This window comes from Cervus canadensis, chromosome 12 (assembly GCF_019320065.1).
Source record: "Cervus canadensis isolate Bull #8, Minnesota chromosome 12, ASM1932006v1, whole genome shotgun sequence".
In the NCBI taxonomy this organism is placed as follows: domain Eukaryota; kingdom Metazoa; phylum Chordata; class Mammalia; order Artiodactyla; family Cervidae; genus Cervus; species Cervus canadensis.
Window position 1 is genome coordinate 7,053,460 of NC_057397.1, and position 25,239 is coordinate 7,078,698.

A 25,239-nucleotide genomic window follows, 5' to 3' on the forward strand; every position below is an offset into this window, starting at 1 on the left:
GCTGCAGTCCATGGGGTCGCAAAGAGTCAGACATGACTGAGCAACTAAACACCACGACCACCACCCCTCTGGGAATCTCTGGCCCTGCCCTCCCTCCCCTCACCAGACAGAGGTCCACAATGCCCAGGCCTCTGCAACATGAGTGAAGTCAGAAGACTCTAACATTTCAGCAGCTACTGCAGGTTGCCAGGAGCAGAGTTTTCCTTTGATGGAGAGATGATTTGAGCATCTTTATCTGCCTGGTTTTCCCTCTTTCTTCCATACACACAGAGGCAGGTAGAAAAAGGGCCAAAGGAGTCGTTTCATGTTTTGCAGTCAAATTCCTCAGCCCGAAAAACAAAAAGTGGCAAATCAGATCTCAGTCAATTTTATTTGAAGTCCTTGCTGGGGTTTTTAGCAGCAAGGCTTCTCAGCCGGCCTGCCTGCCGTGAGGAAGACCAGTGACAAGACGGATGCCCAGTTTTTGTTTGAGAAAGTTTTCCAGATGTGAGATCAAAGCAGGAAAAAGCTGGATGAAAACAGCTCCTAGCTCCCCATTCTCAGTGAAGGAAGACCAAGACACATATGCAAACGTGCCATAGAGATTTTAATGAAAAAATTAGAAAAGTGCATTATTTTACAACACTACAGTAAATGATTCTTTCTTTTTTTCTGTAAAGACATTGTAAAATATATACAGGGTTGCTTAGTGCATTCGTTACAAAAGAAAGATGCAATCCCTTGCATAAATTACATATTTTACATGGGCTGGATGTCTACTCGGACTTGTAAACATTGGTGATACAGTTTTGTTTTTGTTTTTCATTCTTCAGATAAGCTGCAATAGTAAATACCTCTGATATTCATTGGATGGTTGTCTCATTCTGTTAAACTTCAGAACGGCATTCTAAGGCCATTTGTGAAGGCACCCTCTCCACAGGCGGAGAAGGCCAGAGAAGAGAAACAAAAGGAAAACAAATAGGAACAGGAACAGTAGGCTTCTCTGAATTTGGTTCACTGTGGTCCACTGGGGATCACTGGCTTTGCCAAATCTGGTGCGGCTTCCCACCCAAGGTCTGATGCCTTGACCATACTCGGGCCTGTGGTCCAAATCCCAGATGCCCACCAACGTGGGAAGGGAGGTCCCTGCTAGGGGGTGCGGGACAAACCATTCCATCCTCCGGGAGTGTGGCCAGGCTGACCCAGCTTCTGGTCGAAACTTCCTAATTGTCATCACTCCCAGGGAGCGAGTTCTGGAGGCCTTCCAGACAGCAGCAGCATCACCATCAGAAAACACCAGGTCCTTTTACCAACGCAATCATGAGAATGTCCAGCAATGCCCCCAAAACAGACAAAATCCAGAGACCCAAAGACACCCAGTCGGTGCATATGCGCGCGCACTCAAAGGAATCAGTGACGGTCACACCTCTGTGCCCCCACCCCCCAGAATGAATCCCCTGTGCATACGGGCTGATCATTTTAACCAGTGTGAGTTTGGATTTAATTCAAGCTTAACTTCTTCTACGCCTAGGGTCACAAATGATGCTTCCGTAATGTTTAATGTTTTGAGGTACAAGAATACACAGTTGGTTGAAGTTTAAAAAGTATAGAGGGAGTATCAGCAATTTCTTGGCCTGCTGGGAATAGACTAGGAATTCTTCCTCCTTGTTAAGCAGTTCAGTGGCGTAAAACCTCCTCATCCTATGGCATCTTTGCCTGTGGGTCCCGTGTTTGATAAACCTTCTGACCTGCAAATCTTCTGACCAACATTTACGGACACACGAGAGAGCCTCAGCCTCTCAGTTGGGGTCAGTCTGTTCTATTTCGATTTCACTCGATAAGGCCAATAGCTTCACCTACCCCAATGCATTTTCTATTCGGTGGAGGTTTCTGATAAAGCACAGGGTGGACTCAGATGGCCCCTGGAGGTCCCTTCCAGCCCCAAACGGCTGTCAAAATGCTATTTGTGGGACTGAATAAGCAAAATATATAATTAGCCTTTTTCGGGACTGTGTTCTTCTCTGAGGAGCCATCAAATTATAGAGAAATCTTGTTAATTGTGGGTTCTGCTTCATTGGGTTCCCACTAATCGTGTTTTGCCTTTCACTGGATTATTTTTATTTTTCTAAAATTCAGCTCAAGAAAATGCAACAAGAGCCGAACCACATTCTGCTTCCAAGAACAGCTCATCCAACTCTGTTTGGAGGCCTCGTGCATCTTGGGAGCGTACAGTGCATTGGAATTTTAGCCTTATGAAGCCAGGGAGCATGACCGCCCAGCTGACCACAATGGCCTCCTGCTTGGTGTTAGCTTATGGCAGATGCCCAACAGCTCTGAATAATTGCTAGGGAATCAATCAGCAGGGAACACTGCTCAGAGGGGGCCCTGCGGAGCCACCAGGCCCCTGGGGCCGCAGCTCAGAGGTCGCTGCAGTGGTCTCTCGGGTTAAGGAAGGGTGGGACACTCCCCAAGGTTTGTCAGGGAAAGGTGGGCTTTGGTTTACCGGGAAATGTCCCCCTCAACACCATCACCGAGCATCCGGCCCACTGGGGACTGAGCAGGGCTGCAAAGAGAACCCATCAAAAGAAGAGCCAGAGGAGCTGGTAAAGACATGATTCTTTGGTGCAAGGAAGGTTCTAGACTACCTGGAAAAGGTGATGTCCCCAGGGCGGGAGAGCCCAGCTTAGGAACCCTGTGTTGGGAGGACTTGGTCATCTCCCCTCCAAAGCCGCCCCTCAAGGAAATGTCAACCAAGAGCCTGGTACATGGCAACCTCTATCTCCTTTCGTCTCCGCCAGTATTTGTCTGGGGATGCCTGCCCCTCTGTCCTGTGTAGAAAAGGAGAGGGAGGGATTGGCCAAGGTCACATGGCCTGGTTACAAGGAGGCAGGAAGGGAAGCCCTTGTCAGGGGTGCTTAAGAAGGCCCGAGGAGCTGAAAGGGGCAAAACTGAGGTTGTATGCTTTTTTAGCAGCCAAGGCTTATGGCTAAACTTCGCAAGACCTCCCTCTTCAAGACCAAGAGTGGCTGTCTGGATGGTAGGGGTCTTCAGGAAACTGGACTAGAGTCTCTGGAGAGGCCGGGGTTAGGACCCAAGAGTAAATGGGATGATGTGGGGAATAAAATCTCCCCAAGTACAAAGTGCCCTCACCCTTAAATGTATCCTCCTCTCCTCCCTGATTCCTGGTCACAGGCAGTCGCAAAGTCTGATGCTCAGAGGTTCCATCAGGAAACGGCAAATTCTTCATGCCAAGGAAGCCCAAGAATTATATAACATTTTCCTTTTACTGGTTTCATGCTAATCTTTGGTCAAGTTGTCAGAAGTCGTCATCAGAACAAGCCCCCAGAATGCTTCAGAAGGTGCTAGACAAGATCTTATCCAGAAATATTCCCATATGCAAACTATAGCTAATGTCTAGAAGATGGAGGGGGCGGGGGGACATCTAAATAATGGAACACCATAGAATTCAAGTTGGATGAGACTTGAGACTCTAGGATCTATTTTCAGGCTTATTATCAGATGAGGACCCAGTAGGGACATCAGGATGGATGACTCCCCCATCAGAGACCAAGACTCAGGCTATGGTTGTTAGAGTGGAGGGGACCCTGAAATAAACATGTGTGGGCACTGGGGAGCCATGGAAGGTTCCTGAGCAGCAGAATGGCCTGGATGACTTAATATGTGACCAGCTTGTGAAGAGCCTGGACAGTTTGCTGCCTTGTCTGTCAGATGTGACTGTGGCAGAATATTCTGACTACTGGATAAGACCTCTGCTCCGCCCACTTTCACACACCTGTGCCTTTGCCTAAAACAGCACCCACTTGCTCCTTCAAGGCTCCCCTCAGAGATTCCCCAAGGATTCCTCCTCCTCCATGAAGCCCTGCCTGAGTTCCCCCACCAGACCAATCCACCTCCGTTCACAGCTGGACTGGCAAGTCCAAGCTCAGGAGTAACCTTGCAGGAGACTCGGACTGGCCATTACGAGAAACACAAATGGCATCAGAAGTCTGGCTTGGCACTCGGCTCAGAGCAGGGGCCCATGAACGCCATCACATGTTGTCCTTGAACCCTGCTGCACACAGTGGCTGCTTCTGGAATCTCCAACTTAAAGACGGGAACACTGAGCCTCAGAGAGGCCAAACCACCACCTGCCTGTGAGAAGCAGAAGCTGGCCCCTGGTACACGTGTAGCTTTACTCCCCTGCTGCCCTGTGAGGAAAAGGAGCCTGCCCCGGCCTGTCTCGGGGGCCCAGATTGTGTGCTGGGCAGGTGCAGAGTGGAGGCCGGGGGTCCCGTCACTGCGTGTGTCACACACTCGCTCAGCATCTGTTAGAAGTACCGCAGTGAGAAGTCTGCCTCCAGGAGACATTCACATCTCGGGGCTCACTCGCTGCCCCATGAAATGTCACAAGTACGAGGCTGCCGTTTGATCGAACCTGAGTCTCCTGAGTTGTAGGCAGACTCTTTACCGTCTGAGCTACCAGGGAAGCCCCTGAGGACCTACCGATCATGTTTTATGGGACATGCCCAGCTGTGGACTGCTCATGGCCCTATCTTGTGTGGCCTGCCCAACACTACCGGGCAAATACCACTGAGTTGCCAATGGTAGGGTGATGGTTTGCAAAGGGGCAATGCTGAGGTTTTGTGTTTTTTTAACACAGAGGATGTGTGTTGGTTTCCAAGGACGGAACAAAGGTCTGAATTGAAGTTAAGACATGCCTCGATGACAGCCACAGATGGCCATTTAGACAAGATGCTGGAAATCTAATTGTATTTATCCCCTGCTGTGGGCCCTGCCCAGCACTTAACAGTCAGGACCATTGGCGGTCTACTTCTTATCCTGGTATTGTTAATGTTGTTGTTTAGTCACTAAGTTGCTGTTTAGTCACTAAGTCCTGTCCGACTCTTTGCAACCCCACGGATTGCAGCACACCAGGCTCCCCATCCTTCACCATCTCCCAGAGTTTGCTCAAACTCATGTGCACCGAGTCAGTGATGCCATCCAACCATCTCATCCCTTCTCCTCCAGCCTTCAATCTTTCCCAGCATCAGAGTCATTCCCAACATATTCCCAGAATATTCATCCATTATAGAAAGAAGGACCAAGGACCCCAAAGGAGGGCATCACTGAGTCCATGAAGCAAATTGTTGGGAGAAGCTGTGAAGGGATTCATGAGATGCTCCCATCTCCACGTCCACACTGGAGAGTGGGAACAGCATGGGCGGAGGCTCAGAGGCAGGAACCACGTGGATGTATTTTCTTGATCAAAATAAAAGGGACTGAGCCACAGCGGGCGGGTTGCTGTGTGCTACTGGAACTGAGAAGACCATGCTATGGAACTCGCCAGTGCAAACAAACGTCTCAAACAGAGGTCACCAGTCTTAGCACTTAATGGCCAGGAAGAGTGCCATGCCAACAAATTACATTTTTGAGTATTGATTGAAAAGGTGCTCACCACCACTCATTGAAAAGCACCTGGGTGCCAAGTACCCCACTGGCTCACAGGTATCCTTCCAGCCACCTACGGGGCGCTACCTGCCAGCCCTTTATAATGGGTGAAAGGATGTCTCTGTGCTTCGTCTGTTTATAGCTGGACCATCCCCACAGGTTTTTAGAAGAATGATTGCTGACTCTCAGCGCAGAAGAGATCTATGTGAGAAGTTAGAAATAGCAGAGCCTGACTTGGCTTTGGTGCCAAGACCCAGCATCCAGGGGCTCCTGGACACCTCGCCTGCAGCTTCAGTTAGTGTCTCCCAGAGAGGAGAACGGCATTTAACGTGCCTTGTTTATCTACAATGCGAGAGGTAACCACAGGTCTCCAGGGAGCCAGACTTCTCCATTGCATTCATCATTACAACATCAATTATGTGGTTCTCTTGCCTAAAATTCTTTACCCTAAGGAAACAGAGGCAGGTTGTGGGCCAGTCCGCAGCACAACTGGCCCAGACTCCAAACCAGCAACATCATGACAAACAAAAACAGAAGAAAAATGTCCTAGATTTGGAGGGGTCTGGCGCAAGCAGACAAGCAATGTGAGATGCAACCTTGGATTGTCAGATTCACATAAAAAGCCCTGGAGGACAATTTTGGGACAAAGTAGGAAATGTGAATATGGGTTGCCTCTTAGATAATTTTATTGTACAAACGCTAAACTTCTTAGCGGTGATTACAGCAGTTACCAAAGAGAACGCTCTTGTTCCTGCAAGAGAAACAGTTTTTCCTATGGTCCAACCACCTAGAAGTTAGAGAGGCCACTTCCTCCTCCCAGTATCTCTGGGTATGAAGGGGGTGATGTGGAGGGTGGGAGGGGATTAAGCAAATATGGCAAAGTAGTGAAGGCTGGTGAGTCTGTGTGAAAGGGGTACGGAATTTCATCTTTCTGGTCTTCCAGTTTTTCTGTGAATCTGGCTTTTCATAACCGAAAGTTGGATGCGGGGGGGCGGGGAGGAATATCATGGTAATAGATGTTCCCCCCCCTCTGAAACAGCAACCTCTATGAAGGTGTGCTCACATAACAACCACATAGAATGGATGTACGCCCAGGGTGTGGAGGAACCCAGCCCACCCAGGTTCTTGGTGTCCACTGTTCTCAATGGCTCTGCCTATTCCTTCCCCATCTTCCCAGCTCCTAGGATGCTGCCAAACAAATGATTTGGGATTTTCATTTTTGTGGCTCAAATGTGCCCAGTGACCAGAACATCAGGCCAATGTCTCTCCTCAGTCAAACTGATTCTGCACTAAAGGCCCACGAATTCCACCCAAGCTGGCCCACTGTGTGGATGGGACACCACCAAGGCCCAGGGAGGGGACAGGACTTCCAGGAGCCCAGAGACACACAGGTGAGAGCCAGGCTGTCCTCCCAACCTTTTCCTGCTTGGGATGCTCCCGGTTCCCACACACTGTGGCTCTGTAAGAATCAGTCTTTAGCATCCCCAGGCAGCAGGCCCCAAGTCCCACCCTTCAGAGTACAGACACAATTCCCTGCCGTGTTTGACAGATGATGTGGTCCATCCCATCAAGAGGAGGGACATGGTCTGGCACCAGCCTCAAACCCACACCTCCATAGATGTCCTTAATTAGGGTACCCTAATTAGGACCTATTCTATGAAAAAAAGAAAAAGATCACCTAAAGACATAGGACCAGAAACCTCAGTGATAGATGGTTTTCCTCCTATAATCATTTTCACCTTTTTTTCTCTCTCTCTCACATAATGTGTACAATGAATGCCTTTAAACCATTCTTCCCTCTAACTTTGAGCTGCTAGTGATCAGGAATCAGGACCCACAAGGCTTTTGGATTTGGAGGCAGAGAAGAATGACCTGCCTAGGCTTATCTGTGGGTTTCCAAGTCATCATCCAGTCTCCCAATTGAGGCCCCATGTGCAGAGACCCAGCGGTAAGCCAAGATTAAGCAGTCAACTCGCCCTTTTATATGGATGGGTTTTAGTGAGCACCTGCAAAGGCAGGCATCCTGGGCAGCAGTCTACATCCATCTGCTTCCTTTCCTGCAAGGATTAGGGACCCAGGGGGGATTCCCGGGCTGCAAGTGATCTGCTGTGATCATTCCAAAGTGCTGGTACCCTCCTCCCCAATGGGCGATGCACAAGAGTAATACAACAGATGCTTCAGAGAGCGTGTTTTAATTTAGAGCTGTATTTACCAGGCTGCTGCCTGAGTTTCAGGATGGAGTGTGGAAGGAAAGAACTCTGATCTCAGCCCTGGTGCTGACTAGGTACCTCAAAACCCAAACAGATTGGTTCACTCCTATGTAAAGAGTCTAGCAGGGCAGTGTGACAGCACCATCCACCCAGGATGGATGTCATAAAGATTAAAATGGAATGGTCTCTAGAAAGCATGGTGCCCAGAGCTGCTGGGATAATCAATACCATTGCCTAGCTTCCTTTGGTCTTTGACGGAGGGGATGGATTGAGATCTCCTAGTGGGAAAGCATTCAAGCAAGAATCCAAAACATCTAAGTATCTACGTGGTGTGTTGATCTCTAGACCCCATCAGGGACTGGGTGGCAGGCCTGTTTCCTGTGATTCTGGTAAAATGTGGCTCTTCCCCAGCTCGCTTTAACACAAGTTGAAGCCCGAATCCAAACAACCTGTTGAGACTTCTTCCCGCTCCCTGAGTGGGCGTGGTCAACCGGAAGAAGAGTGTGGGAAACCTGGGCTGAAAGAAGGAAGTCACCAGGTATGAGAGGTGGAAAGACTTGGGTCTGAGATGCTAAGAAGCCCAGCAACAGGGACTGTTGGGAGGGTGTGAGTGACAGCCTTAACAAAGCAGCCCGGAAAGCAGCAGGAGGAGAAACGAGTGGGAAGACCCAGGTTCTGGCTGTGGGACCTCAGATTTGTGCCCAGAGACTTTCCGGACCTCAGTGATATGACTCAGATGAAGCGTCCCTCTGGCTTTTGAGGACTCCAGCGCTGATCAGGAGGGCCACGCTCTGGGTGGAGAGGCCCCGGGCCAGGTTTATCAAGAAGAGAACCCTGGAGAACCCCTGACTCAGCATCCCCATCAGAACACCTCATTGTATGCATCTGGAGGACTCCTTGGCCAGAGAGCATGGCAGGGAAGAGCTGGACCATCAGAGAAAAAGACGGACATCACAAGGGAAGCCAACCAAGGCTCACCTCCACCCCTGAACGCTCTGAGTATAAGCAAGGATGTCTGACTTCAGAGGCGAAGGCTCGGTAAGTGTCCTTCAGAGGGCCACGCAGGTAGCAAAGGGTGGGGGGCAGGGGAAGGGATACAGAACTAAGAGAGATTTCAGGTTGGTTCAGACACTTAAGTTGGTGGTCATCCAACATAAAAGACTTCACCCTACCATCCTTAATCCTACAAAGAAGAGTCAGTTCTATGGAAACAGAGATTATGGGATGTTTTCTAAACTTTCTTGCAAAGGGAGGAACTCCCTATCATTTGGAAGCATTCAAGCAGAAGCAGGTCCCTTTATGACCGCTGTACCCTGGTGGGGGCAATAGTCCTGAATGAAGGGTTGAGCCCATGTTCCTCTGACTTTTAAGAACCTGGTGTATTTACGTGCGGAGAAAGAGAAGTAGGTTCCCTCATCCGAGGGCTGAATGAGGGTGTCATGGTATGGCGGAGTCAGTTTCTTGGACCCTCTTGGGGGTCCAGACTGAAACTAAAGTCTCATTCTAGTCAAGGCTAGTTTTCTGACATTGAGCAAATCACTTACCTTCTCAGTGCCTCTGTTGCTTTACAGATAAAGATTATCACACACCCATTCGAGGGCAAGTCTTACAAAGGTTTTCATGAGAAACCCACACTTACTCCAAGCACCTTCCTCCAAAGCATGAAACAATCTGCAAATACGCACAGATACTCTTGCTCCTGTGACGCCCTAGAGCCAACGAGCTCTTTCAAGAGAGAAAAAATTTAAAGAGCAACAGCTTCTATTCTCTAGACAGATTTTAGAGATCTCAATTTTTTCTTTTAATCTTAAAAATGAGTTAATCGATACGGCCTTGAAGGTTGGTAACTGTGCATTTTAGTCTAGAGAATCAGGTTCCCAGACTCCTTCCGCAGACCCCATGTCCCAGACAAAGGGATTAAAGTGCTTGCCTTTTCAGGGAAATCTCGAGGGCTGTGTTCAGTCCAATGGCCCAAACACTTGGGGTGGGCGCACTGGGGCCATCTCTCGGGAAACCTTGGAGGTCTGCTCTTCCTAGGCAGCAGACCCTCCATTCTGGGAGATCACACTGGGGCTCCCACTTCCCCTTCTGAGGGGCCCAGCCAAAGCCCATTTCCATCCCAGAGCTGTGAACTTCCAGTTTTTGAAAAAGGGGAATGAGGATGGCTGATTTTTTAGAGATGGCAGAGACAGTGACGAGGGAACGAAGGTCCTCTCCATGAATCTGGAGGTCAGACTTTCCTTTATTCCTGCGTGGGAAGGGCCTTCAAGATGCCACATTCTACAGCCCAACTGGCCCCCAGGAGATAAGGAGGCCTTCACTTTGGGGGTCATCCCCTATTGAGAGTGGGGAGGAATTTCTCCATTACTCAGAAAAAGTCATCCCCTGAGATTGACAAGTTCCCAGCAGGCCAAGACGCAGCTCCTTGTCTCCAAACTCTTCCTGAGACCAACATCAACATTCCCTTGTTTACAAATCAAATGTGGTTGGAGACACACTTTAAAATACATTATATATATTCTTTAAAACGAGGAATGCCCTGTCATTGTTCATTAGGAAAAGAAACCACAACCACTTACTAACACCCATTCTCATCGAAGCATCCCAGACTATAATTCTCACTCATGTAGGTAGACGCTGCACACATCATCCACATTGTCACATAAATAAGAGAGAAATAATAAAATAGATACTCTGCGGTTGCAACAATTTTCCAGCTTCCCCTGACGCTTCCAGTTACATGGAAAATTGTTGGAACTAGAGATGGCAAAATTAAAAATGTCTCTAATAAATTAATATTATTGGCTTTTGATTATTCCATTGCTAGTTTTTTGTTTTCTTGTGTTGTTAACGCATACCAGTTTAACAAAGTGCATGCTTGTTTAAAAAATTTTTGAACTGGCAAGCTACAATGATCCATGACGGCTTGCCCACCCACCCCCTAAAAAGAAGTTAATAGAATTTAGAACCTAGCAGTTAAAAAATGTGATCATGACACGCCTGGGATAAAGGCTGCTTATGGAACATGCTTGATTCGGCAAGATGATAAATCAAGAACCTCCTGGGTTTTGTTTTCCCCTTTTTGTTTGGAAGCAGCCAAAAGCGGGCTATTAACAGAACTGTGTGATGGAAAAGAAAGATGAACACCTGGCACTTTCCATCTCGTCACACATACACACACAGATGCACACTGGGGTGTGCCCTCACTCGCACACACTCAGACCACACACGTACGGCCACCCGCTGCTTGGGAGGAGGAGAAAGGAGTTGGGTCAGAGATGCCACTGTGGGTGGGCACTCAGCGGGGTGTGCAACTTTGGGTCGCTATCCTCTGGGCTGTCTCCTTGTCTGGGTCTCACACCTGTCCTGGGAAAGCCACCCCTCCCCACCCCGAGATATGGGGCAGGCTGGGGAGAAATGTAAGGCATACTTTGCTGGGAAGAAGGACAAAATCCATGCTTCATGCTCAGATGCGAGTTTCAGAGGAAGACGGGCTTTCTTTTCCCTTTGGCCTGCTCTGTCTCGCTGGAAAGGTGGGGAAGAAATGAAACCAAGAAAGGAAGGAAGGAGAGAAAAGAAAAAAAAAATGATGACGATAATCATAATCATAAAGGATAATCATAATAAATAAGACAAGTTGGGCCCATAAGACTGAACGTCAAAGAGGACACAAGACTCGGGCTTGTATTTCCCGCCCCAGACCTAGATGGACTTCCGTCGTCTCATTAGCCTGTGGTTGTCGGTAAAGCTGTGTAACCCGGGGGAGATGGAGCTGATAGGGGACGGAAAGAGGCTGTTTTTTAATGTGCTTGGCGAGATCTCCTCGATCTTGTAAGAGATGGAGTGGAAGTACTGGGGGGCGAGCTTGGCGCTGAAGGAGTTCTGATGTGCCGCCGAGCGGCCGCCGTACTCCCGCGGGCGGTAGCAGGTGCAGGAGCATACGGACTGCAGGTCCGCCACGTCTGCCTTGTACCGGGGCCGGCCCTGCCGCGCCTCCTCGGGGATGTGGATGACCATGCTGCTGCGGTTGCCGGCCAGGGACGCCCGCTCCTCGGCGTCCCGCCGCTCGTCCTCGCTGTTCATGGTCAGGAACCTGAGGACCACCAGGTTGAGGAAGGCCCCGATGACTGTCAGCCCCACCAGGATATACATAAAGCTAAAGGCCACGTAGAGCGGCTTCTTTTGCAGGGCGCCCTTGGTCTGCAGGGCCACGTAGTCCCCGAACCCAATGGTAGTCAACGTGATGAAGCAGTAGTAGTAGGCGTGGAAGAAGCTCCACTCCTCGCACTGGGAGAAGGCGGCCGCGCCGATGCACAGCGTCCCCATGCAGGAAAAGAAGCCCACGGTCACCATGTTCTCCATGGACACCTCCGTGTTGCGCAGGCCGCAGCACCTCTTGATGCGCTTCAGCAGGTAGCGCACAAACGTGTTCATCCGCTCGCCCAGGCTCTGGAACATGACCAGCGTCAGCGGGATGCCCAGCACCGCGTAGAACATGCAGAAGGCCTTGCCCGCGTCCGTGCCGGGAGCAGCATGCCCGTAACCTGCAGGAGGAGATGAGAAAACGGAGAGGCAGTGAGGCGGGGTCTCCTCAAGTCAAGGTGGAGTGGGATGGGGTGGATGTGTGGGCATTGCAGTTGGGGCGTAACCTGAGGTGGGGTGGTGGGAAGAACAGGCAAGAATCAATGAAGAAATGTTCCTCCAAGTTTGGAGCACTTAATTTAGGGCAGTCGGAGGAGGAGCTTGGGAGTCATTTTACTGTTCTTAGAGTATCACAAAGGCTTTCCAAAGAAAAGCAGCATATTCATTCATTCGATTTTGCAAAGAGCTGCAGAGGTAGCCAGCCCAAGGGAGAAAAATGAAATACGCTCACCATGTATCATCCCTAAGAGCAAACAGTCAAAGAATGCTAACTGGATTTTCTTGCTGTTACTGTTGACCACCATATTCTAAAATAAACGCTGGGTCTATGGCCCGGATAGGCGGACAGGTGGGTGGAAAGGGGAAGTGTGAATCCTTGCGCCTCCCCCACTGGGAGCAGTGGGGCCACCCAGGGAGGCGGGGACACCTTGGAAGGTAAGAGGGGTGCACAGGGTGGAAGGGGATGATGGATCCACTTGAGTCGTTTCTGCGTGTGCTGGTAAGGGGGGAGAAAGAACCCCAGTTTCCACAGCCTCAAGGGTGGTGCCAGGAAGCTCAGCATGGTCTGGAGAAGCCCCTGCCTCCTGCCCAGGCTCCGCGTGCCCAGCTCAGGTAGCCAATCAACTAGTTGGTCTGTGCGAACCCCATCATACACCACCTCTTTCTAACCTGTGCTGACCCTGTAAAACAGACAATGCAGACACAATGCATCTGACACCACTGGCAGGAAAACAGTTATTTAATAGCTGGGTAACTTGATTTCTTCAGAATTGGGATTTAAACCCAGAGTTTTCAGCAAATGAGGCTTAAAAGCAGAGGTCTTGAATCTAAAGGTCCCTGCTGAGTGGAGCATAAACACCACAGGGGCAAAGATGTTTACCTCCTTTGTTCCCTGCAGTATCCCCGCACCTAGAGAAATACCAAGCACACAAAATACCTCTTTAACAAAGGACAGTAAATCCGTGCCACTGTGTGAATGTGGCCTTGTCAGAATCGAGGGGACACATAATCCTGAAAGACCCCACATGTGTAGGTGCCTCTGAAACTCTTCGCGCAGCTCCACAGAACACCCCTCTGTGGATTCCCTGCATGAGCTATGCAAAGCTGAGCCTGTATTCCCTCGGGTTCAACTGAGCATGGTGGTGCTGGAAAGATGAAATTCCAGGGTCACTCAGCTGCACAGTGATCATGTCAGAGCCCGGGCAGGGTTGGCACAATATGGCAGGAGGAACCTAAGGCTAGTTCAAGTTCCGGGACTAACAGTGCCCGGGGAAAAAAAACCAGGATAATAGGCGGTATGTGGACTGCAAACTTGGGAGGATGAACATGGCCTTCCAACATCTCCAATCCTGCCCCACCAAGAAGGGTTACCCTGGTGCTCCCCTGAGCCACGTGCTCATGGTCATTTAACCCAGGTGTATTACCATGGGCTGCAGACCACCTCTCCCAGCCTGGGTGTCCTCACCTGTTACACAGGATAATAACTGAGGTAGGTTGTTGTGCAGATCTGCTGAGACCAAAGAGCAGGGCCTGGGACTCAGTAGGGACCTGTTTCCTCCTACTGCCTCCTTCAGGAAGCCTACCCTGACTGCTCTAGCCCACACCTCTCCACCAGGGATTCATCACTTACGCTCAGCCTGCTACGTCTCCCCTGCCATGAACTTGTGCCTCGTCCTGCCTGACTGGGAGTCACACTTTCACTGCAGAGGTGACATCACAAGTTCCTACCCTCTCTGGCCCTCAGTCCCATTGAGGCAGCACAGAGATCTGACCCCCTCAGAGACCCCACAGCCTTTATGAAAGAGGAGGAATGGCAGGACAACGTTGGAGTTGGACCAGAAAGGTCAGATGAGGACACAGCAAGAAGAAAATCACAGGCATATCAATAGATATTATCTGATCTAAAGAGAGGAATAAGTCAGTCAGAAAAACAAATTTTGTATTAATGCATATATTGATGCTTTCACATTGTGGTGCTGGAGAAGAGTCTTGAGAGTCCCTTGGACAGCAAGGAGATCAAACTCAATCCTAAAGGAAATAAATCCCGGATATTCATCAGAAGGCCTCATGCTAAAGCTCCAATACTTTGGCCACCTGACACAAAGAGTCAGCTCACTAGAAAAGATCCTGATGCTGGGAAAGATTGAAGGCAAAAGGAGAAGGGGACAGCAGAGGATGAGGTGGTTGGATAGTATCACCGACTCAATGGACATGAGTTTGAGCAAACTCCAGGAGAGAATAAAGTACAGGGAAGCCTGGTGTGCTGCAGTCCATGAGGTCGCTAAGAGTTGGACACAACTGAGCAACGGAACAACAATGCATACATGTAGAATCTAGAAAACGGTACAGATGAGCCTATTTCCAGGACAGGAATAGAAACACAGACACAGAGAATGGACATGTGGACATAGGGCAAGGGGAGGGTGGGCTGCATGGGGGATCAGGACTGAATATACACACCACCATGTGTAAGGTGGTTAGTGGGAACCTGCTGCTTAGCACAGGAAGCCCAGCCCAGTGCTCCGCAGTGGCCTGTGGGGGTGGGTGGGAGGGGCTATGTATACACGTGTAGATAATTCACTTCATTGCACTGTTAGCAGAAACTACCACAGCATTGTAAAGCGATCATATTCCAATTTTAAAAAATTAAATCAAAAATGGGATTAGTTCCTCAATTTCTCTTTCTCATCTTTGATTGTTAGCATATAGAAATATAGCAGGTTTCTGTACGTTAACTATGATTTCTTCTTGGGAAGGAGAGGCCATCTTTCCTCACTCGTGGCATATGTGCATTTTGTATGCTCTTCGCTGCGTCTCCTGTACCGTAATCTGTAGATAGTGTGAATGCTATTGAGAGCTTCCCTGGTGGCCCAGTAGTAAAGAATCCGCCTGCCAATGTAGAGGATGTGGGTTCCATCCCTGGGTCAGGAGGATCCCCTGAAGGAGGAAAAGGCAACCCACTTCAGGATTCTTGCCTGGGAAATCCCATGGACAGAGGAGCCTGGTGGGCTACAGTCCATGGGGTCGCAAAGAGTTGGACGCGACTTCGGAACTAAACAGTACTGTTGAGATACGATGTGTGCGGCCCCCACAGCGTGGGCACACATGTGGCGCACAGATCCTGAGTGCTCTCCATGCCTACCCGCATCCTACACCAAGTGTGTGTGCTGTGGGGATGCAGGAGAGGCTCTGCGCGCCAGTTAGTCTAACACATGTAGATGGTATGTGGCTTTCGCCTCTGCGCTTCCCATCCACATCCATGTCCTCTAACACAGCCACCTTTCACGAAGTTCCACGCGTGTGCCACGTGTATTTGTATAATGCGTCCGCAGGTGCCATGTCTGTGCCTTCCACAGACACTTAATGAATAGTCTATATGTAGGCTCCACATGCGTCCTGTTTGCATGCAGTGCCCACCACACCGCATCATAAGAAGATACGGGAAGCGGATCCAGTGGAGCATACACATGGCATATCAGCCAAGGGCTCTGCTCGTCCCAGGCCACCACACCTTCTAGCCTTCTCACACTCCCACGCTATAAATAGCCCATTAATTAACTGTTCAAGTTGCGAGTGCCACCTCCCGCAGCCATGGAGAGCTGTCAGTCTACACACCGTGGATGTAGCTGCTGGCACTTGTAGAGAGTCACTCCAGGGCGTGAATCCGCTGAAGAGGTCAACTACCAAGGTCCTCATCTCCTCCCTCAGACCTCCTGCTGGGGCTGTCCCATGGATGAACTCGGCTGGACACCAGAGGGCCAAGAAGCCCTAGAGGTGGCTCAGACAGACTTAGCCTCCCCAGTGGGGAGCAGGGTGAAGATGGGTGCATCTCGATGGGGAGACTGAAGACATCCGGCACAGCGTCCTTCTTCCTGGAAGTCTCCGCGAGACGGCAGCTGCAGCAGGGACAGTCCTGCGCCCTGGACCACTGGGGCCCTGGGAGACTTACTCACCTGGAAGACCCTAAGCTTTGGGGTGTTTTGGGCCCACACGCTTTTGTACCTGTCTTGCTAAGGGATGTCATCACTGTAACAAACCAGTGAGATATACCACGGGTTGTCCAAATGATGGCATTCTTTCTTTCTGCAGGGTGGCGGGCTGCAGAACTGACACCCCCACGGACAAGATACACAGGCATACTGCTGTCCAGGCCCTGAGAAGGGCCACTGCTTCACCCATCACAGGAAGGGCTGGGGGCCGGGCACCTGGTTTTGACCCAGCAAATACTATGCTGGTTTCCTTCCCGTAAATAGATCTCATCCAGAACCACTAGCTAATTTACCGCCTTATTAAATTGCCAACCATCTACTGTTTTCCAGCATCCATCTGGGTTTTACATCAGCCGCACAGGTGAGCTATATGGAGATGTCATGGGACTCCCACCCCTGCATTTTGTATAAATATAAACCCACTTGTTTACCAAGATGTGCTTCGTTCTTTCCTGAAGACCTCAGTCTCCATCTGGCATCGTTTCCCTCCAGACAGAAGCACCTCCTTTAGAAATCATGCTGCTCTTCAGAGCAGCTGGAAACAAGTTTTGATTCTGAGAGTGGATTTTGTCTTCATTCTCAAAAGATATTTTCCCTGGATAGAGTTGTGGGTTATGGTATTTAAAAGGCTCTTTAAAGATGTTGTTCCACTGTTTCCTGGCCTCTGGTGTTTATGATTAAGAAGTAAGTGCTGTTCAAATAGTTGTTTCACGTATGTGATGCACTCTGATGCTTTCAAGATTTTCTCTCTGGTTTTTGGCAGCTTGATTCTGATGTTTTCTTTGTATTTATCTTGCTTGAAGTTTACCGAGTTTCTTGAATCTGTAAATTTGTGTCTTTCACCAAATTTGATGAGTTTTGGCTATTATTTCTTCTGTTTCTTTTGACTTATTCTCTTTCTTCTAGGACACCTGGTAAGTGCCCTACAGGTCTCTGAGCCCTTTCACTATTGAGTGAATAGACAAGGCAATCTTGAGAAAGAAAAATGGACTAGGAGGAATCAGGCTCCCTGACTTCAGACTATACTACAAGGCTACAGTAATCAAAACAGTTTGGCACTGGCACAAAAATAGACCGACAGCTCAATGCAACAGGATAGAAAACCCAAAAGGAGAACCAGCTACAAATACTCGATCCTAAAAGACTGTCTTTTTTTTTTCTAATCTGTGAGTGAATGAAGGCAGCCTGGCCTCCTTAGGCGGAGCTGGATTCAAACATCTAGTCATATGTTATCCAGACTCACCCTGAGCCTTGACTATGCACACTACCTGTGCTTGGTACGGGGGGCCCACAGGGGCTTTTCGTCTTCCCCTGCTATCTTAGGGCTGCCAGCCAGCCCACGGCCAGAGTTCCCCTAGGTGGAGGGCATGGGAGTCACAATGCCACCGAGGACTCCCAGGCTGGTGTGTGTTCTCCTCTGTCACCTTCCACCCCACCTGTGAGGCCCAACCCCATGAGTTCAGAGCCACACCTCTGTCCAGCTTTGCCCTCTAAGACTCTAGGCTCCCCCCATGCCCCCACGCTCCCCCTAGAGCCTCTAAGCTCTAGGCTTCTCTGAGCACTGGGAGCCACTTTCTCCTCCACCAACATAACCTCAGGAATCCCACCTAGGGCCATACTGTTCATCCTTCCATCATCATAAACTGTTCATCCTTCCATCATTGTAAACAGTTCATCCTTTCATCAAAGAGACTTCTAAAATTGATCCATATGGGTTTCAGGAGGTGTGCATGGGGCCCAGGAGAGACTCTGAAACCCCAGCCCCAGGCGGAAGCCTCTGGGCTCCTGCTCTGTGACCTCGGAAGACTCACTCAAGTCACCGGATGGATGTGGGAAATGCAGCTGGAAGGGGACAGTGAGACCAGGTTATGGCCACTCCACAGGAGACGGGTCATCCCTCCCCAGCCCTGTGGGAGCCCAGCAGTGACCAGCACAACTGATACCCAGATCTCCTCAGGCTGGGCCACGCAAAGGCCACAGGCTGCTGGATATGAAGCTCCCTGTATGCAGGGGACACGGTGGCTCTCACTGTCCCTCTGCACTCACCCCTGCAGCCCCCTCACTGCTGACTCTCCACGGATGCAGAGCCTGAGACTCAGACGTGCTTGTGGTCCTAAGGAGCCAGGCCCCTGGGCGTGAGGACAGCTGTGGGGACCAGTGACAGCCTGCAAAGCCACACCCAGTGTGCACACACGGCAGCTCTGATTCCTGCTCCGTGAGCTCCAGGACGTCAGTTCAGGGTCCAGGCACAGGGAGTCAGCCCAGAGTGCATTTTAGGCAATGCCCCATCCCGGCTCACTCGCCCGCCAGCCCCTGCTGGGTCCTCGCCTTGCGGCTCCCAGGACATTGTTGCCGACCAGGAGATAGGTGGGTGGAGCAGGGCTGGGGGGAGGCCCACCCCCAGAGGTGCTCCCAGGTCCCAGCCCAAAGCTGGAGTTGATGGGGACACAGATTCTGAATCAAATTCAGGTGCCTTGGGGCCATGACAGGAGGTGGAGCCCTTGCCAGAGTGACCCCAGGACTGAGACCCAGCTTAGCTCACTGGAGCGGTGGGGCCAGTGTGGAGGGCCCAGGGATGGTGCAAGAGGGGCCTCAGCTCAATGCTGGCCTACGTCCTCTCCACCAGGCCCTGTGTGGGTTGTGGGAGGATCTGGTGAACATAAGACACAAAACTGGGAGGCTGAGCACAGCGTCAGAATCTTAGCATCGTCAGCTTTGCCTGGTGGAAAGTTCTACCCCGGAGCCCATGCTGGATGTGATAGAAGCACAGAGGAGGCTCCCTGCTCAGACTGGGGCATCAGTGCAGGGTCACTGCTGGATGGATAGGAGCCCGCCAGGAGGAGAGGTGTGTGGAGTTCTCCCAGGCCGCTGTCTCCGCTGGAATTTGGACGTTACTCAGCGCTTCCTGTCTTGTCCCACTCTCACAATCAGGCCCTCCCCCTGGGCCCGGGGTCCTGTGGCAGAGCCCAGGACCAGGCCAAGGGCAGAGGCAATGGGCATCCACTTGGGGCCCGAGGATCCTGGCTCCCCTTCCAGGAGCACTGAGGGCAAGGCAGGTGGACATGGGCGGTGACGGAGGTTCAGGAGAACGGAAGACCCTCGAGCTCCGCTTCACAGCCCAGCCCATGCACCTCGCCCCAGGAGAGCACCTAGAGGCTGAGCCCAGGGCTGGGGGTGGAGTGTGCAAGAGCTGCAGGGCTATGCATCAAGAGGAATGTGGGGATTCAGCCTGGAGAAGAACCTGCACTTTGCCCGGCCGACCTCCCCACTAACCAGATGGGCAGAGTGAGGCCCACAGAGGCTGCAGGGCCCAGCTCCACACTTGCACGGGCTTCCTGACCTGCAAACCCAGAGAGGAGGTAGAACTGTTCAGATAGCAAGCCCCACCTTGAAGAACTATCTGGACTTCTGAGCGTCTGAGAAAGACACCTCTGTTTCCTTGTCTGTGAAATGGGGCCGAGGACGGGGAGGAACGGAGAGGGACAGAGAGGCAGGGGGAACTGACCGCTTACCAGAGCATCAGGGCCCTGCTGTGGACTGAATGTTCCTGCAGTTCCCCAGGGAGAGGACATTCAGGATGGAGCCTCTGGGATGCGGTTTACATGAGGTCATGAATGCGGGCCCCTCTGATGGGACTGGTCCCCTTATAAGGAGACAAAGGAGCCAGCGCTCCTCTGTCTCTGTCATGTGAGGACTTGGCGAGAAGGTGGCCATCGGCAGGCAGGATGAGAGCCCACCCTCCCCCACAGGCACTGAACCCTCTGTCACCTGGATCTCGGACTTCCAGCCTCCAGAACTCCGAGACACGTCTGCTCTGTGAGCCCCACAGTCTGGCATTCTGTTACTGCAGCACAAGTGGACCGACGCCCCAGAACTGATGCTGGTTCACGGCCCTTCTGCGTGCCTTCACCCAGACCCGCACTCTGCAGCCTTCGGGCCAGGGCACCCGGAGCTGAGCCCCCGCCCAGGACGACACGCGGATGCCGGGCGCGCCTCCCACACGTGGGCACCCACGTCGGGTCCTCAGCCAGCCATGCCTGGACACGACAGAGCTGCCCCGCGGCCTGCCCGCGCCGCCAGCCTTCTCAGCTGCTTCCTTCTGCGTCTCCTCCCATCCCCGAGCCCAGGCCAGGGGCCTGGGAGCTCCCGGGGCAGGACCACCACCTGGACCACACGTCTCCTTCGGGATTCCGCCTGCTGCAGCCACCGTGGGGCTGGGCCTCTGGATGGGGACGGAGATCCCCCCGCCCTTCTCCTCCTTCCGCTGCCCTCCTCTCTTCCACTGCCTTCTCACCAGAATGCGGCTCCCAGGTGGGCAGAAGCCCACTCCTGGCCTGCCCCAGCACATCCCAGAGCCTGGCACGGGGCAGTCACTTAGAATTTAGAAGGCAGCATCCCTGCACACGGGACCTCCATCTTCCAGGCCTACCTTGAGGCCCTGACCTATCCTGAGCCCGGCACAGCTGGGGGCAGCTTTGCCCGAGACACTGCATCACCCGGCCTGATTTTCACGGCCCCTTTAATATACTTAGTGGGTCTCTTTGATCTGTCCTGGGAGAGGTTTTGCAGAGAAGAGGCCTGCATCTCAGGGCTGCAGCAGGCTAACAAATAAAATAAATGAATAGGCTCTGTCCCCGCAAGGTAGCCAGGCGGGCAAGGAGGATAATGAAACTGATGGTTCCTATTGGGTTGGGGGCACCCCAAAGAGCCCACTGAGGCAACAGGCAGCACTCCCAGAAAAACGCCCTGTGCCCCCCACCCCTGACTTCCTGCTAGATTCCCCAGGAGCGTGGCAGCCGCCAGGTTTGAGAAGTTCCCGGGCCTGGCTCCTGCTCTAGGCTGAGATTCCCTAAGATGCCGTGACCGTCCAGCGGGCTGTCCTCACTGAGAAAAGTATAAGGCAACAGGGGTCGCAGACCAGCCTCACTCCTGACACTCCAGGACTGCCCGTGGCTCCCCCGAAATCTAAGCCCATCAACAGCTGGCTGTAAACGACCTCTTAGGACTTTTGCAGCCCTTCACTGTTTGCAAAGCTTCCCCCGCTGTGGAGTGCCCCTCCATGAAGCCTGCCAGGATCCCTTGGCCAGAAATGACCAACCTGGCTCTGAATTCCCCTCCAGGACACTGTGGGTGGGGGGGGGGGGGCGGAAACAAGACTGGTCCCTGGGGATCAGGACAGGCTGGGTTAGACTCTGCCCTTCAGGGACCATGGGCGGTCCCCTCCCTCCCTGCCCAGGCCACCTCATTCTCCTTGGTCGAGTTCACCGAGGCCCCAAGCTCCCGGGGTGCTCTGCCACTCCAAGTGAGGGCGGCCGTCAAGGCCAGGCGCCAGGTGAGAGCGGTCCACCAGAGGCGCAGCCCAGGGAAGGAGGCGGCCACCCAGGCGTGTGGACGTCAAGAAATTTGCTGTTGGAAGAGAATGAAATATTTATAAAGGACATGCAAGGATTCTGTGCCTGTAGGAATTAAAATAGGCACAAATTCTCTTAAAGAATGACTCAGGGTGGCTTTGGAGAGGGATGGGCCGGAGAAGGGCGCTGCCCTCGGCCCCCCGTGTTTTCTGGCGCCCCCCCCCCCCACCCACCACCCAACTTCAGCTGCAACCAGCATCCCACTCATCCATCCTCCCAGCACCGGCCTCGCTCCAGCTCCCGTACGGGCTCCCCAGGATTCCTGAGCCTCAGGTGTCTGCAGACACCAAAATGGAGAATGAATCACAGGCCCTGTAGGGGGGCAGGGGTAGGGCGGTGAGAGTGGGCAGGAAGGGTCCTCCTGGGGTTCCTGGATAGAGATCAGGAAGACCCAAGGACCACATCTGGCTCCATCTCCTGTTTCACCAACCACAATGCTGGGAAGCCACTCAGACACTAAACCTTGACTTTCTCCTCTGTAGAGGGGAGTGAGGGTCGCCTCCACAGCACTCCACAGCCAACAAAGCTTTTCTGCATTCATTCTCTCACCTGGAAGGGCCATCTCTGTGACAGCTCCGGGTCAAGACACCCTTCTCACTATGTAACGGAGCCTGAATATCCCCCGGATCCCACCACGGGGGCCTGGGCCAAGGTGCAGGACCCCCATTCTGCCCAAAAGGGGATGACGTTTCTTGTGGGTTCTGCTTGGGTCCACTGGCCAAGCAAGCCCCGGACCAATGAGCCTTTCGCTCTTTCCTGCCAGAAAGGAGCCAGAGTATGATGTCCGGAGCCCCGGAAGTCATTCCACCACCATGAGGATGAGCCCAGCTACAGAGGAGACTGTCCTGAGAAGCGGGGGCTTTCATTCCACCCCCAGGTCTGAGTCGTCTCCAGTCGGCTCTTCTCAGCCACTCCCACCTGTGTCCCAATAATATGGCTTCACTGAGTGTCTTGATTGCAATGGATTAACACTCAACATGTCCTACACCTCAGCATGACTAAAAATAATGAAGAGCAGTTTGGGGTGGATAACAAAGCACTCTGCAATTCACAGGCCCCTGCACCTCACACAGTCTCTCTTACAGCCACCAGGTCTGTGGGCGGCCGGCGGCCAGCTGGAGACCCGAGTCCCCAGAAAGAGCAGCTGTTCCCCAGGCCCCGGGACCAGGGCTGCAGGCCAGGGCCACCAGTTTTTAAAGAGAAGCTGGAAATACTGGATACTGAAAATATGGAATCTAATTAGCATCTAATGAAACATTTTAAAACGCGGTCCAGGCCAAACAAAATAAGACAAAACCGACCATCTGTTTGTCTAACGCAGGAGTCACGAGGCTCCAGAGCCGGAGGGAAGGGAGGAGAGAAGAGAATGGACTTGAGGAGAGGGCAGGCAGGGACAGGAGGGGGGCAGTGAGCGGCCAGCCAGGCCACAGCCCCCCACCGCTGAGCCCTGTCTCACGGCCCCCACCTGCCCCATCCACCTTGCCCCATCACAGCAAGGTTCCTGCCGCAAGAGTCACCCGCAGGCTCCATTTCACAGATGCACAAATAAAGGCCATGGACGTGCCTCTCCCAAGTGGGCAGAGGTCAGCACCGCCCCGCACAAAGCACCAAGCTGAACCATGGCCCGGCAAGCGTGGCCATCCCGGGCAGATGGAGGCCCCTTCCTACCATCCCCACGGGGTTTGGTCCACAAAACCTCTACTGCAACTCACAGATGAGAACCCAAGGCTCCCTGTCCCGGCCAGGGACGTGACGGCCTGAGCCCTGGCCCCTCTCGGAGGCGCCTGGAAGCACCTTGCTCAGTCACCGGTTTGGCACTGTGATCTCTGGAGGAAAACCTGGCAGGTTTGGTGTTTTATTTAATGACAGAGCAATTTCCTCATAGGTTTTATTATTATTATTATTATTCATTTCCCAAAACATTCCCTTTGGGTTTCACTTCATTGTTTGTTCTTAAGAGGGAAAGGAGACCTAAAAATATATTTTAAAAAATATGCAAGCTCACAAGCCACAGATTTCTAATGATAGCTCGTGGTCATTAGAGGGAGGATCCCTCCTGCTGGGGAGAGCCTGGTGAGCCCCTTCCTGGGAGGGCTGGGATGGATGGGGTAGGGGGTGCCAGCTGAGAGCAGAGCCCACCCAGCCTCAGGGACCTTCCCGCTCGTACCAACCGGGTGCCCGCTCCCCCTGCTTGTGCTGAACGAACATTTCACCTTTCGCTGGGCCTATGTTATCACTCAGGAGTGCCTGGCGGATGGGATGGGGGTCTCCTGGAAACCCTGGTCCAGACTGCCGCTGGGCTTCCCCACCCCGCCCCAGCCCTGGGCTGCACCCCCTGGGCCCTGCTCCCTCCATGTCATGAGAATCCATGGGCCCCAATGACGTGTTATTATTCCCATCTTACAGATGAGGACACTGAGCGTGGGCAGCCCCATGTGCTTCTCCTTTAGTCCCACAAAGACTTGGGAGGCTGCCATCAGGAGACCCTCAGATGGGGCCTAGATGCATCCTGGCTGGGGGCAGGGGGCCCTGCACGTGCTGGAAATGACCCACGGCAGACAGTGGTGACCACCCAGTCATCAGCGGGAAAGTAAAAGGCAAGACTTTACAGCTTGCCTAAGAACGTTCTCTAAGAGCAGAAAAAAGTAACCAAAAAAATACTCCCTTTAAAGACTATATTTAGCAACTCTACTCCTAGGTGTATAGCCAAAAGCATTTAGAATAGGTATTCAGGTACTCCATGCTTGTTCACAGAGCACCATTCACATCAGCCAAAAGGTGGAAACAGCCCAGGTGTCCATCAACGAACAATGGATTAGCAAAATGTGGTCTCTCCCTACAATGGGATATTATTCAGCCTTAAAAACAGGAACAGAAGCAACCTAAGTGTCCACTGATGGATGAATAGATAAAGAAAATGCAGTGTGGAACCTAATTAAACTTAAAAGCTTTTGCACAGCAAAGGAAATCATAAACTAAACAAAAAGACAACCTACAGAATGGGAGAAAATATTTGTAAATGATGCAATCAACAAAGGAATTAATTTCCAAAATACACAAACAGCTCAATATCAAAAAAAAAAAAAGAAAACCCAGTCAAAAAATGGGCAGAGCTGAATAAACGTTTCTCCAAAGAAGACATACAGATGATCAACAGGCATATGAAAAGATGCTCAACATCACTAATTATTAGAGAAATGCAAATCAAAACTACAATGAGGTATCCACTTTACACCGGCCAGAATGGCCATCATCAAAAAGTCTAAAGATAATAAACACTGGAGAGGGTGTGGAGAAAAGGAAACCCTCCTACACTGCTAGTGGGAATGCAAACTGGTGCAGGCACTACGGAGGACAATGTGGAAGGTCCTTAGAAAACTAAAAATAGAGCTACCGTGTGACCCAGCAATCCCACTCCTGGGCACATATCTGGACAAAACCCTAATTCAAAAAGAAACATGTGCCCCAGTGTTCACAGCCGCGCTGTTCACATAACCCGAATCACTCTGCGGTACACCCGAAACAAGCACTTTGTACATCAACGACTCAGTAAGATTTTTT

At 51.7% G+C, this 25,239-nt stretch overlaps 1 protein-coding gene across 1 annotated transcript in view; it reads right to left on the reverse strand.

Annotated features, from left to right (window-relative positions):
- Positions 1 to 568: 568 nt before the first annotated feature.
- KCNK9 (potassium two pore domain channel subfamily K member 9) overlaps positions 569 to 25,239 on the reverse strand; it is a 104,215-nt gene continuing 79,544 nt past the window's right edge. The window contains exon 2 of the mRNA XM_043483140.1: positions 569 to 12,181. Coding sequence (XP_043339075.1) covers positions 11,340 to 12,181 — 842 coding nt within the window. The 3' untranslated portion in view covers positions 569 to 11,339. The remainder of the gene's footprint in view (positions 12,182 to 25,239) is intronic.